Source organism: Mauremys reevesii, linkage group 27 (genome assembly GCF_016161935.1).
Source record: "Mauremys reevesii isolate NIE-2019 linkage group 27, ASM1616193v1, whole genome shotgun sequence".
NCBI lineage: Eukaryota > Metazoa > Chordata > Testudines > Geoemydidae > Mauremys > Mauremys reevesii.
Genome location: NC_052649.1, coordinates 2,001,928 through 2,016,299, shown reverse-complemented (window position 1 = coordinate 2,016,299; position 14,372 = coordinate 2,001,928). Strand labels below are relative to the sequence as shown.

The following is a 14,372-nucleotide window of genomic DNA, read 5'->3' as shown; positions in this document are numbered from 1 at the left end:
GTTTTGTTGCCCAGTCACCCAGTTTTGTGAGGTCCCTTTTTAGCTCTTCGCAGTCTGCTTGGGACTTAACTATCTTGAGTAATTTTATAAATTTTACCGCCTCACTGTGTACCCCTTTTTCCAGATCATTTATGAATATGTTGAACAGCACTGGGCCCAGTACAGACCCTTGAGGGACATCACTGTTTACCTCTCTCCATTCTCACCTTTAATTCCTACCCTTTGTTTCCTATTTTTTAATTGAAGTGTGTGGCAGTCCTTTCAGGATCATCTAACAATCCTTAATTTACTTTAATGATAAGTCTTTTGTAATCTTAATCACCCTGCCTCTGTTTATAAACAAACACCCTGCCCCAGGCTGTGCTGCTCCCAGCTTCTGAACTCATCACATATGACACTCAAGCTGTTGCAGTTAAGAGCTCTGTCTGGGGCTAGGGTGAGTAGACCTCCCCTACCAAACTCGGGGGTGGGGGGCTAGGGCCCTCCCCTGCCCCCCTAAATGGTGCCCCTGTTGTTCACCTGAACATTAACAATCCCATAGTGCATGCTTCTGAAGGGCAAGAGTTTGCACCAAAGTACTTGGCCAAAATATTCCCCTTATCCTCCTATGTGGTGCCCTCCATCCTAGAAGTAGCTGCAATTCATTGGTGTATTTGCTCCTTTGTACGCACCCCAGGCCATACAATTTGGTATCTGTCAGAATGACAGCACATGGTTATATGTAAAATAAAATAGATACATGTGAAATAAAGCCTAATACGCTGATGTGGCATAATGCATGGGTCGGGTGGATGGTGTGACTCCTGAGTTGCCACATTTTTTTACAGAGAACCTAATTTAGAAATGTTCTAGAGACAGACTAATATTTGTAATTGGTGCCATTTGTATTCCTCTGCTTGTAATGCCTAGCTGCCATGCATGCACCTATCCCAAGCCTTGGAAGGAGAGGAAAATACTAATTTTCTTAGTTTCTAAGCTTTATCTAACAGAAGCTTTATTCTGAACTGGACTGTTGTACTTTTAAATGTTGATGTCTAGTGACCGGCCAGAGCTGTACTCCATTGGGAATGAGAACTGCCAGCACTCCATTGTAATACAACTCTAATTCTCAGCCTATGTGGGTCAAGAGACTGGCCCGTAAAATTCTAGCTGGTCCAGGACTGGATATTGCTATCTTATGCATCAGGACAGTGTTGTCATAAGGAGGAAAACCTCATTTGGTGGGGGGAAAGGGATGCCAGAGGTTTGCCGTGTGAGGAAAGTCCCAGCAGGGATGAATTAGTGGGCACAGTCCAGCTGAGGTGTTTAATGAAAGATGCATGTATGTTATAATAAAACATCCTGACTGTGGGCTGTTGTCACCAGCTGAGCTCTGAGCATCACCTCTGTGCAGGCAGCATTGCTGAATGTGCAAACCAGGCATTCTCTGCCCTCCTGCTCTGGCCATGTTTTAAAAAGACAGTGCTGATAGCCAAACTATTTTATTTTTTGGATGGGTAAGTAATACATGGAGGCATGCAGCTTGTGTGACAAAGGAGGTGATGGATGTACAGCGTGCCTAACAGATGGTCTCTCTGTGTGTGCGTGCGCTGTGCCTGCGCTTTTGTTTCCCATGACAAGTATCAATTTCATCCTGCTCAGGCGATAGGAAGGAAACCTGGTGAGCACTGAGGATGGTTTTCCTTCTGTGATGCATCCTTCAGTGCTAATTTTTTTTTTTTTTTTTTAAATAAGCACTGACCTCTGAAGGGGTTTTGTTTCAGTCAGGCTGTGCGAAAGCTGCTTTGTTTTTCAGATGCCACAGCGCCCTTAGTGGAGGAGAGAGCACATGAGGATCGGATTGCAGCTCGGCAGCATGTGGAGATACCCGAAGGAACCACAGGTGAGGCCTCTGCACGCCTTCTGGTGAATGAGGAAAGAGTTTTGAAGTGTGGCTGGCAGGGTTGGCAGTTTCCCGGGAAAAACTAGTTTAGCGCAGGGTGCTGGTAAATACCGGTTTAAACCAGGAAACCGGGAAAATGGTTGCATCGATGTCCAGCAAGTTCAGCAAGCGTAGAACGAATCTTTTCAAACTTTGGATACAGCCGTTCCAAACTGAATAATCTATCCCCTGTTTCAAAGTTGGTCTTCTGCTACAGAATGCTGCCTGGTCAAATGGACCTGGACTGGTAGGTGGCAACTGCATGTTTCTGCATGTTTCTGATTGCTTAATGCTTCAAGCCTACAACTCTGCATTATTGTCACTCTCATATAATCAAATGATTTCGACTTCTGTTTAAACAATATTGAAAACCAAAATAACCAACCAAAATGTATAGACATTCTGATGCTCAGTGTTATGATCACGTATATTGATATTACAACCAGGGCAGTTTTGCTTTTTATTTGTACAGCCCTAAATTCATCTCAAATCTAACACCTTGTGATCACAATTTGCATATGTAGCTAAAACTCAGCGTAATGTGGTGTGCATTGACGAAAGAGTTTTTAAAATAGTCTCAGTTTAAAGTATTTTCTAAGTAGTATTTCCCAGGGCGCTATAAGCCATGATTTTACCTGGTAAAAAAACACCTCTGTTAAATACCATACCATCCCTGGTGGCTGGACAGTCTTTCTGGATGCTTATAGAGCTGGAATAGGCACTGGAGTTGCAACTTTGTAGTAAAACTACAAACATCTCATAGGCATGGGTAGGTTCCAATAAGCACACACAGGTTTGCTGCTTTACCTTCTCCTACTTGAAAATCCAAACTGGTCAGGTCTGTCTCTTGTTCCCATCCCGGAGAGCAGCAGGATCTTTGGGGAAGATGTTTCAACCTTTTCTCCTCTCCTGGCTCAACAGCATCATCCTCTTTTGTGTGGCACACCCATGAGTTCTGAAGGAACTCATGGATGAAGTGACTGAGCTGGTAACAAAAGGATGCAGTCTCTCATTTAATTGATGACTATACCTGAGAATTGGTGGGGAGCCCCTGAAGGCACTAGGTTTGATCCTTGGAATTGCAGACTAGTGAGCTTTACTTTTGGTACCAGGTAAACTGGTTGAAAGGTGATTAAAAATAGAATTTATAAAAAATTTAGAGAAACACAGGAGAGAAGCAACCCAGCACGGCTGCTATAGCAGAAAAGCGTGCCTCTCTAGTCTACTAGAATTCTCTGAATGTCAGCAAAATAGAAGATGGACATAGTTTACTTGAACTGTCAAAATGCCTTTGTCAAAGGTCCTGTCTGCAGGCTTGACATGGGATGAGAGGTTAAAGTACTGTCACGAGTCTGAAATTAGTGAAACGCCCCCCCCCCCCCCAAAAAGTATCAATAAATGGTTGGTTTTCAACATTGTAGAAGCTTAACGGGTTGCCCCCAGGTTGTGTATTAGGACTGATGTGTAATATATTAATCATTGGGGAAAGGGGAGTGAGTAGTGAGCAGGCAACATTTTAAAAGGGTCAAAATTAAGTAGGTTAGTCAAGACTGACAGAAGACTGAGCTAATCAAGTTAAGTGAATGGGCATCATGAAATGACGAATGGAATGCAGCACTGATAAATGGAAGGCAGTGCACCTCTGAAAATATAGGTTGAACTGTCCCCTGATGTTACTGGGTTCTCAGCTAATTGTAGCTCTTCAGGAAACAGACCTAGGCATCATTCTGGAAAGCATAAACCTCTGCTCAGCATGCAGGAGCAGGGCAAAAAGTAAACAAGGTGTTATTTTTTGAGTATTTGTCCACATGGATCCCACTCTAGGTGCTCATACACCCCATGAATGAGAGATTGGATTCTTTTGGTCAGCAGTGTCCTTTGGGGCCACATATGTGCCCTGCATGATAGAATCATAGGACTGGAAGGGACCTCGGGAGGTCATCCAGTCCAGTCCGCTGCACTTATGGCAGCACTAAGTATTATCTAGACCATTCCTGACAGGGGTTTGTCTAACCTGCTCTTAAAAATCTCTGATGATGGAGATTCTGTAATCTCCCTAGGGAATTTATTGCAGTGCTTAACCACCCTGACAGTTAGGAAGTTTTTCCTAATGTCCAACATAAACTTCCCTTGCTGCAATTTAAGCCCATTGCTTCTTGTCCTGTCCTCAGAGGTTAAGGAGAACAATTTTTCTCCCTCCTCCTTGTAACAACCTTTTTTGTACTTGAAAACGGTTACCAGGTCCCCTCTGTCTTCTTCTCCAGGCAAAACAAGCCCAATTTGTTCAATCTTCCCTCATAGGTCATTTTTCTAAAACTTTAATCATTTTTGTTGTTCTTCTCTGGACTTTCTCCAGTTTGTCCACATCTTTCCTGAAATGTGGGGCCCAGAACTGGTCACAATACTCCAGCTGAGGCTTAATCAGTGCAGAGTAGAGCGGAAAAATTACTTCTCGTGTCTTGCTTACAACACTCCTGCTAATACATCCCAGAATGATGTTTGCTTTTATTTATTTATTTATTTACTGCAACAGTGTTACACCGTTGACTCATACTTAGCTTGTGGTCTACTGTGACTCCCAGATCCCTTTCTGCCGTACTCTTTCCTAAACAGTCATTTCCCATTTTGTGTATGTGCATCTGATTGTTCCTTCCTAAGGGGAGTACTTTGCATTTATACTTATTGAATTTCCTCCTGTTTACTTCAGAGGATTTCTGATGCTGTACCCTGCCTCCCCCAAGGGCCCCAAACCACCTCGCAGTTCCTTTCTATTGCCTGGGGTAGTGAGATGACACTTGGCAGTGTCTGCCAACTACCCCAGAGCTCTCAGCTTTTAGCATTAGGTTAGTGTTAGAATTAGTCTGAGCTTCGTTATAATTAGCCAGTGGGCAGTAATAAAGAATTAGATATTTTTGTGGCTGATAACATCCACCCTTGGGGCTGAAAAAGGGATATACATTCTCATGCTAACCTTCCTTAATTGCCCACAAGCGTTTCCTGCACTTGTCTCTGAAGTATCTGGTACTGGTCTCTGTCATCCAAGATAGTGGCTTAGGTGAAGCACTGCTGTGATGGAGTAAGGCAGTCCCTCAACTGCAGTTAAAAGGTAACTGCCTTCAGGTACATTATAGTCCTGTTATTAATGCAGTCAGGCTGATGGACAGGATCAGTAAGGAAGCAAATTTGTTTTTCGTGGCAGCCGTTTAAATTTAACTTTTGTAATTTTCCCCCCCTTTATTTAACTGTGAATCAGCTGAGGAAGCAGGTGTGGGAGCTACTCCTAACCTGGAGGATCAAGCTGCAGGAGATGGTGCTCAAGGTCAGTGGAATATTTGCTGCTGGGAAATAGTAAAATCCAGTTGGGACCCAAAACAGAGAGAGCAGTTGCCAGTGGGTTGGGATCTTTCTTCTGCAGTGCTTCCCTTCTTTGCTATACACCCAACTATCCAGTTCTCCCTGCCGCTGCCTGTCTCTAGCCAGGTATGGTCAAGATGCTTGAAGTATCCCCCCCACTTTTTCCATTTTAGGGGGACACCACAACTTTTCATCCATTGCCCTTCTTCTCTGGATGGTCACAGCCTGAGTCCTTGTCCTCTGTCTGGAATAGCAGACGGTTGAGTATCCTCCGAGCTATGGAAGGAGGAATCAACTTGCAAAACACACACAGAGAGGACAATATGAGTCAGCCAACGGGAGATGCTCATACTCTGAATACTGACTCCTTCATTCCCAGTCACCTTTTGCAATATACCTCAATGTCACTCTCCTGTGGAATGAGGCACGTGGGTTGATTTTGAACCCTGCAGTGCTGACCTCGAGGCAGTGGCTTATCTAACTTTATAATCGCCACGTCCAATTTTTTTTACTTGAATTGTGACAAAAATAATGCCCACTGGGAGTCTGGTTGGCACATTATTCTCAAACTAGTCTCATTATGTACTTTGACGTATTGAGAGTAGTCTCTTCTAGCTTCCGTTACACAGACCATAACAAAGCTAGCCGCTGTGCAGTGTGTGGACGTACAGTATAACTGGGCATCTGCTTAACCGAGCTAAAAAATTATCCCTTTAATAGGGGGAGCTACATCGGGTGATTTTGACTATGCTGACTTCAGACATAACTGAAAACTTCACGGTGGGATTTTCAGAAGCGTCCAGTGGGAGCAGAGGGAGGCTAATGCGCTGAATGTTTTTGAAAATTCCACCCCAGTCTAATGAAACAGCAAGTGCAGAAAGCTGAATATGTCGTAGATGGTTTTCATGCTCACGCTCTCCATCTTGTGCCATTTACATGATGCTTGGTTTTTCAAGCTGAGTAAATCCCATTTTGCAAGATCTTTTCCTTGGTGGCATATACATGACATGAATTTCTTCATCTGTTTGGTGTATATCCTTCCTGCTCCATGCCTGCTGCTACTCTCCAAATTGCACACAACTTGTCTGGCTGAGAGAAGTACTTTCAAACTTAGTGATGTTTAAAAAGTAAATATTTGTTCCTGTATCTTTCAACCCAGGACAGAGTTCACATCTTCAGCTTCCATGTAAATATGAGTTTGGTTATTCTTATCCTACTCCCTAGCAGAAGTTTGCCCATAACTCTATCACAGGATCATCATGCAAGTCTTTGTGAGTGGCAGTTCTTATGTGCAAGTGGACACGGCTTAGAATAGCAGAGGGTTCTGTCGGTGTAGCTTGAGGTCATTAGCAGAGATGTGATGGGAGCGTTGCATATCATCTGCCCACCTCTGGCCACTTCTCTGTTCTCACCAGATGTTTAAACTTTCCCGCCCCGTACTGAATACCAGGTTTCTGCACAGTAAATTGTTACTTCTCTGAACATGGGGAATGATGCTTTAAAAGAGGCACTTCCATTTTATGATACATTTTCCTCTGGGTCAGATATAATTGTGATAAGTGCTGCACGCCTGTGGCCAGACATAAATCATAATTGGTGACCTTGGTTTTGTTTTGCTGTGGACTTTGAAAACTGGCTCTTCGGCATGAAGAGGGAAGAGTAGTGATGTGAGTCTCAAGTTTCTGTGAGAGGGGCAGCCTTTTAAATCTTCAGTTTTTTAACCATATCATTTGAAATGTTACAAACTCCTTTGATTACGTGTTGCACTCTGTATTTAGAACAAGAATTGCATTTTGGAAATGTCGCTAACGAATGTAGTGGGCACGTCTCTACTTTTGTGGTCCTTACGGTATGTTCCGCTCACCTGCAGAGCGAGACTGGGTAAATGAGCACTGCTGGTTAGCATACTAGCATGGATGGAATGCCCTTTGGTTATCAAAGGAGCTCGCCATGGCCTGACACGAGTTTTATTGCCAGTACTAATTGGTATCTAATTTGGGTCTGTCTTGGATCATGAATTTGAGGACTCTGCAGTGATGATTTCGCTTAAGCACTTAGTTTTCTTAGACCTGTGTTGACAACAGGCTAATTAAGTTGTGATTTTTGCTTATCCCGTTTTTAAAAAATTTTCTTTAGAATTTGTTTTTCATTGAAAGGCTGCTTTTTGATTTTAGTACAAAAGTTTCCCTAACCTAGGCTTTTGATTTAGCAGGCAAAGTCATGAGAAGAGCTAGTGGCTGGAAGCCTGAAGCTAGACAAATTCAGGGTAGAAATAAATCACGCATTTTTAATTAACCACTGGAACAGTTTACCTAAGGGTGTGGTGGATTTTCCATCACTCCAAGGTCTTTTCCTCCCAATCAGATGTCTTTCTAAAAGAGATGCTCTAGCTCAACCAGAATGTATGGGCTTGATGCGTGAAATTCTCTGGCCTGTGTTATGCAGGAGGTCAGACTGCAGGGGGAGCTTGTCTTCATGTGCAGTGTTACTGCAGCTCTGCCTCTATAGCCCTTTAATGAAGACTCTATAATGCCAACGAGAGCTTCTCCCGTCGACATAGTTAATCCACCTCCCGAAGGCCTGGTCTACACTGGTGGGGGGGGGGGGGGATCGATCTAAGATGTGCAACTTAAGCTGCGAGACTAGCATTGCTGAAGTCGACGTATCTTAGATTGATTTACTTCGCGTCCTCGCGGCTCCCCCGTCAACTTCGCTTCCGCCTCTCACAGCGGTGGAGTTCTGGAGTCGATGGGGAGCATGTTTGGGGATCGATTTATCGCGTCTAGAGGAAACGTGATAAATTGATCCCAGATAGATCGATCACTACCCACTAATCCGGCGGGTAGTGTAGACGTACCCCAAGAGGTGGTGGAAGTTCTCCCATTGGCCGAGTGCTGTCTGCATGGGGAGTTAGGTAAATATAACTACGTCACTCAGGGATGTGGATTTTTCACACCCCTGGGCAACATTGTTGTAGGTCTGTAGTGTAGGCCTGGGCTAGATGATCATAAATGTTCCCTTCTGGCCTTAAAATCTCTGCATCTGTGACTGTAAGCTCTGTTTTTTTAAAGGTTATACTGTCAGCTGCTCCAGAACGGGTGTGCAATGTTATGGTACTAATTACTCTGCAGAGTGGGCGGAACATACAAAATCAGAGTTTGTTTGCAGTCGCAGCCAGGTGTTTCCGTTGTGTGATCCATCCTCTCCACCTACACCCTGTGCTTTGATGGTGTAGACAGGCTACTGAAATAAAAAAGAATTCGAATACTTGTACTGCACTGTCTAGTTTTTGGTAAAGATGTAGCAGAAGGAGAAATGGTCTCGAGAAGTGAAGATGGTTAGAACTCTGGATGGCTGAGATGTGGCAGCTAAAACTAGCCTTATTTAGTTTGAAGAGGAGAAGAGCTGGGAGGGATTTAAGTTTTGTATGTAACCTGAGGGCTTGTCTACATTGACATTTTACAGCGCTGCAACTTTCTTGCTCAGGGGTGTGAAAAAACACCCCTGAGTGCAGCAAGTTTCAGTGCTGTGAAGCGCCAGTGTAGACAGTGCACCGGCGCTGGTAGCTACGTCCCCTGCTGCGACTACACAAGCCATGTTAAAGTGCTGCCACGGTAGTGCTGTAACGTTGCCGGTGTAGACTAGCCCTTAGAGTGGGGAGACTATCTACCCATTTTCATTCTGGCCCGCACAGTGTTGTGGTTACACAACACAGTTATTGGCAGATTTATTTAGAACAAATGAAAGCGACACTTCATTTGACACGTGGTCAACCTGTGGCACTCACTGCCACAAGACCTAATTAATTGTCCAACGCTGTAACTAGATAGAGGCTGGATAGTTTTGTGGCCTATAAAATTGTGCAGTTATACAAGCAAAGAGAACGATAATCAAATGTTAGCTTTCATAGCATACTTGGGACCGCCTCTGTGGACAGAGGCTGGGATAGAATCTATCCACCATGGTCACAGAGCATAGCTGATTACACACCAGCATGTTACTGGGGGTGGAGGGAGGCTCCTTCCTCTGAGACTTTCAGTATGGGAGACAGGAAAACAAACACAGGATTTGCCATACCAGATCTATCCAGATCTGGTATGGCAAATCCTGTGTTTGTTTTAGTACTCTGCCTCTTCCTAGCAATGGAGCAGGCAGGCAGAGATGATGGATGATTCAATGTGTATCATCAAAGCAAAGTGGAGTAGCTCTGATTTTAAGCCTATCTACAGGGACACGATTCCTTTAAAACAAAGAGAACTGCAGAATTGAATTTTCCACTGCAAGTGGCAGTGTAGGACTTGATTGCTTTTATCCATGTCGAATGGTTATAAAAAGTCTTTTAAGTCTCTCTTTTGTGTTGCAAGAATGACTTTCCATTGAAATACTTGTGCTAATTCTTTGCCACGCTTGACATCCTATCCTCCCTCTTCGCTCCCCAGAAGAGCTGAGCTCCCCAAGGCTATGGGAGAGTGTGGAACCTGGAATTCAGGAGCACGTGGCAAGTGAGATTCAGCCAGAAAAACAAGCAGGTGAGGTTCTTCCGGCGACTGACGTCCCTTTATATGAAATGCAGACTGGAGAACAGGCAGCAGCAATTCCTGCCAGAGCTGAGGCCACGATACCAGTCCCCCCAGGCACGTATGAAGACTTCAGAGCCTTTGAAGAAAGCCAGGAGGCTGTCTCCAGAACTGCGCTCTGGGACCGTGGTGGAAAAGAGGACGTTGGCGTGGGTAAAGCGTTGGCAGATGAAGCAGGTCATGATGTGTGCACAGAAGAATTTGCTGCATCAGCAGTTTCGGAATTCTCTCAGAGTGCTCCAAGAGCTGGAATGTTCTATCATGAGAAACTTGCTGCTCAATTTGATAAGTGGCACCCGGGTGTTGATGATGTGGGGTACGAGCCAGTTGACAACTCCCATATTCAAGACAGGCCATCTCCTTTATATAGCAGAGGTAGATATAAAGAAGAGGCCGCTGGGCATGAAAAAGATGAAGACCGTGACATTGATGAAACTATTCTGCAGGATTCACCTTCCTCGTTAGGACCGCAAGACTCTCCACTGCTTGAAGCAGCCGAGGAAGCTGTGAAGGTGCATAGCTTTCCAGCAGAAGGCCAACCCAAAGATAACCTGGCAGAAATATCTAGAGAGACTCCTGTTACTGAAAGGGAAGGTCATAAAGCAGGACAGATCCTAGATGAGAAACGGCAGTGGTTGTCAGGGGAAGGATATGATGATGTCACCAAGATGGAACCCTCTGAAAGTATGTACCAAGTGGAAGTTGAAGCTAATATAATTAGGGAGGGAGAAATCTCAGATTCTCCACTAGATGTAACCAAGTTTCCCGATAGGTTAAATAAGGATGTGGCAGATAGACGTGTTTCCTTGCAGCAGGAGATGGGGGGAATGGTGCAGGCCATGGAAAAACAAGAGGCACCCAAAAAGAAACCTGCAACTCGCGTGTCAGAGAAACAAGTCAGTCGGGTTCCTCATTTAAAAGGTGTGTGTGTGTCTGTCTCTCATTTTCCTGCCCCACGCTTCTTTCTCCAATGACTTGCTCAGGGCAAGGCTGCTAAACCCAGTCCTGGCACCCCTTGAATCCTGCTGCTTGACAGTTGTCCCCGGATGTTGGCTCTGAACAAATCCAGCGTGCTGCTGCTTTTCACCCTTCGTTTACTCCCGGCCTTTGATGCATTCGCATCACACTCACGCTTTGGTTGCACGTTCTCTTGCATGGACGCTGACACGCTGCCATGTGCTTTTCTCCCTTTTCATTTCAGTGTCCTTGGATTTATCAAAGCTGCTAGGTAGACGCTTGGATTTCATCCATCACTCTAAATATTTATAAAAGAGAAGAGGCGTTTGATCGATTTTGAAACTTTTTCTGGGCATTTCTGACGTAGCGTTCGCACAGAGCAGGCTATAGTTTCATAGCCGTTGTTAATAAACCATGCTTCGGGTCAGCTTTTCTAAAGGTGAGGGGGGAGGAGGAGTACCGCGAGTGAGACTTTGTCCTCAGTTTCCAAGCCCAGTACTGTGTGCGCCCCCGACAGTTCCAAAGAGATGGCTGAATCTTTGGTGTTTTATAAGAGAGACCTATGTGAGGGGAAGCCTGTTAGATACCTAAGTATGTCGGCTGAGAAACCTTGAGCCATTTAACTGCTTATCTGATAGCATTGCGGTCAGGTAGCTTTAATTTTAGATGTTCAAGTTCATGCAACAGTGTTAGCTTAACTGGCCTGAGTAGGTGCCTAAATTCAGCTTGTTCGGGCACAAATGCCTTTGCTAGTATACCAGGCACATTTCTTCTATATTGAAGAACTATTTCTCCTCTCACCGAGACCCGCAGTCCTAAGGAAACCTTGGGAGGTTGCCTGTCCAATGGTGAAATGCGAGTTTTTCACTAAATTGTTTTAATAAGCAATCAAAATGGGATCTGTAAGAAAATCTGTTCGCTAATTTACAAGCCTCAGCATCCATGTTTTAGTGCCCAGGTGTTAAAACACAAGGCGAGTTCTTTGGGGCCACGCCAGCCGTAGACATCCATAGAGTTCCGATACTCTTCCGCAGGAATCATTTGCCATTGACACACAGGTTTGCATGTCTGTACGGGTCCCGTACCACGTTCGATGCCTACACGCTGGCTGCCTTGGCACAGCTAGCCCGGTCAGCCTGAATGTTCAGCCCATAGTCTCCTCCCTCATGTGAGGCAGGAAATGGAGGATGGAGGCTCCTGCCATATGGACTGTATTGTGGGGATCAGCAGCTGCTGTTAATCCTGTTAAACTTAATATGCAATCAGAGAGGCTTCATTCACACCTCATGACATTAGCAGAGGTTGCCATCACTAATGCCAGTAGTTAATGGGTGGAAGTGCACAGCCTTCCTCTCTTTGAAATGTTTCAGAGTTGCAGCCGTGTTAGTCTGTATCTGCAAAAAGAACAGGAGTATTTGTGGCACCTTCGAGACTAACACATTTATTTGAGCATAAGCTTTCGGGGGCTACAGCCCACTTCTTCGGCTGTAATGCATGAAAGCTTATGCTCAAATAAATTTGTTAGTCTCTAAGGTGCCACAAATACTCCTGTTCTCTTTGAAATGAAGTTGACTGTTTTCAGACAGTTCGGGTTACAATATGCTTAAAGTATCAGAGGGGTAGCCGTGTTAGTCTGGATCTGTAAAAGCAGCAAAGAGTCCTGTGGCACCTTAGAGACTAACAGACGTTTGGGAGCATGAGCTTTCATGGGTGAATACATGCATCCGACGAAGTGGGTATTCACCCACGAAAGCTCATGCTCCAATACGTCTGTTAGTCTATAAGATGCCACAGGACAATATGCTTAAAGTCGCCGGCTTCTGATTGAGTAGCAGGAACAGAAAAGGGGCTGGGTATTTCCCTTTTCAGCCAGAAATACCTGGAGTTCTTCTCTCTAAGGTACAGCTCAGCCTTCATTGCGCAAGGCACCTTTGCTGCTTTAGGAAAGGGAAGGGCATGAGGCAAGTTATGGAAGTGGATAGTGGGGGAGTTCAAGGTCACTGCTAGAGCTGTGTTTTATAAATGACCTTGTACATTTCGTTATCAGCCAGAATAAATTCCCAAAGTTTAGAGAAGATACAAGAGCTGCTTTTCCTTTCACATTAAGAAGAAATGTAGCTGCTGATGGGAAAAAAGTGGATTTAATAGTTAGCACCCTAGAGTGTAGTACACATTTTACTCTTTCTATACTTCTAACTCTTTATTTGCAAGACTGCAGTGTCTGTTGTAGTTCGTAGGTTAATGGCCCAAGAACCCCTGTGTGTTCATTATGTATCTAATTTAAGTGGCTTTCATTTGGCTGATAAAGGCTCAAGGGATATTACAGGTTCTGAAATGGAATCCTAAGGAGTAATGTCTGCCAGTCAGACAGAAAACTGTACATTGGGAGAGATGACGATTACAAGCGGATTTGAATAAAATTGCTTTTTGAAGTAATATGTTGACAAGTGAGTTTGGAAACACAAGAAGAAGCAGTTCTGTTACTTAAGGTCGTCAGCACCTGCCCTTGGAGGTTTGAAGCATTCGTGAGTTTTAGTCTTTGGATGTGATGCTTAAACCTTAGAGCAAAGGGACAGACTTAGGCCTGAGAATAGAGCTGTTCAGAAAGAACCATTAGAACAGTGTGTCAATCTTCTTGTCATGGATGGTCTGGTATAAAACTTGCTGCATGTTTTTTGATGCTCCCAGCAGTTACTCTAACACATCTCCTATATTAAGGCTAATCTGTAACACAGCAAGAACACACTTAAAAAGAGGAAGTAATCTGATAAGGACTGTTTTTTAATAGATTTAACTGAAATGAGAAGAAAAGAGAACATTAATGCATGTTACGACAATGCAGGCATTATAAGCTATTGGGTATTTATTTAGCATCCCCAAGAAGAGGAACATAACTCTCTTTATTTACATTTCATCAGCTCGTATTGACAGTAAAGACAAAGATGGAACTGATACTGAAGAGAAAAAGCCTAAGGTAAGATGACAGATATGAGATATGATGTAAGCCTTCTGTGCGTGTTCTTGACTCCATCTACACCCAGCTGCTTTTGACCTAAGTCATCTATTTGTTAGGAAACCTTGCCATTAATTTCCAGTTTTCTTTTCTTTTAGTGTGTGTTTGTGTGTCGTCCCGTCCCCGCTCCCCCCGGGCCTTTGGAAAATGCAGCCATTTTAAATCATGAACCTTGGAAGAATCAACTCGTAACAAAATTGTGACGTTTAAAATTAAACTGCTGGGTTTTTTACTATTTCAAAGAAAACCCCAGCGTACATGGCAGGAGTCCAAAGTGTTTAACTTTCCAAAAACTATTACTCTAAATAATTGGGTCCCAGTCCTGGAGTCAGATCCATGCAGCTTCGGGGGTAAGCCTTGTGGAATAACAGTTGCAGATTTGGGGCTTTGGTTGGCGAGCCAGCGGTTCTGAACTTACATAACTGCCCGTTTTGGGAACAAAGAAAGAGCAAGGCTGGGAATTTGTTCTTAGCAACCGTTAAAAAATTGTCCCTACCCAACAGAGTGTTGTGTTCTGAATTATACACACAGTTTAATACTGGGAAATTCC

General features: G+C 44.1%; 1 protein-coding gene across 22 annotated transcripts in view; it reads left to right on the top strand.

The window, feature by feature from the left end:
* Positions 1-14,372, top strand: part of MAPT (microtubule associated protein tau) — a 90,575-nt gene that overhangs the window by 50,911 nt on the left and 25,292 nt on the right. For 10 of the 22 annotated variants that reach the window (XM_039516308.1, XM_039516313.1, XM_039516299.1 and 7 more), the window contains 4 exons: positions 1,796-1,882; positions 5,175-5,240; positions 9,715-9,804; positions 13,728-13,783. In XM_039516308.1, coding sequence (XP_039372242.1) covers positions 1,796-1,882; positions 5,175-5,240; positions 9,715-9,804; positions 13,728-13,783 — 299 coding nt within the window. The other 12 variants (XM_039516298.1, XM_039516297.1, XM_039516294.1 and 9 more) reach the window with 4 other exon arrangements.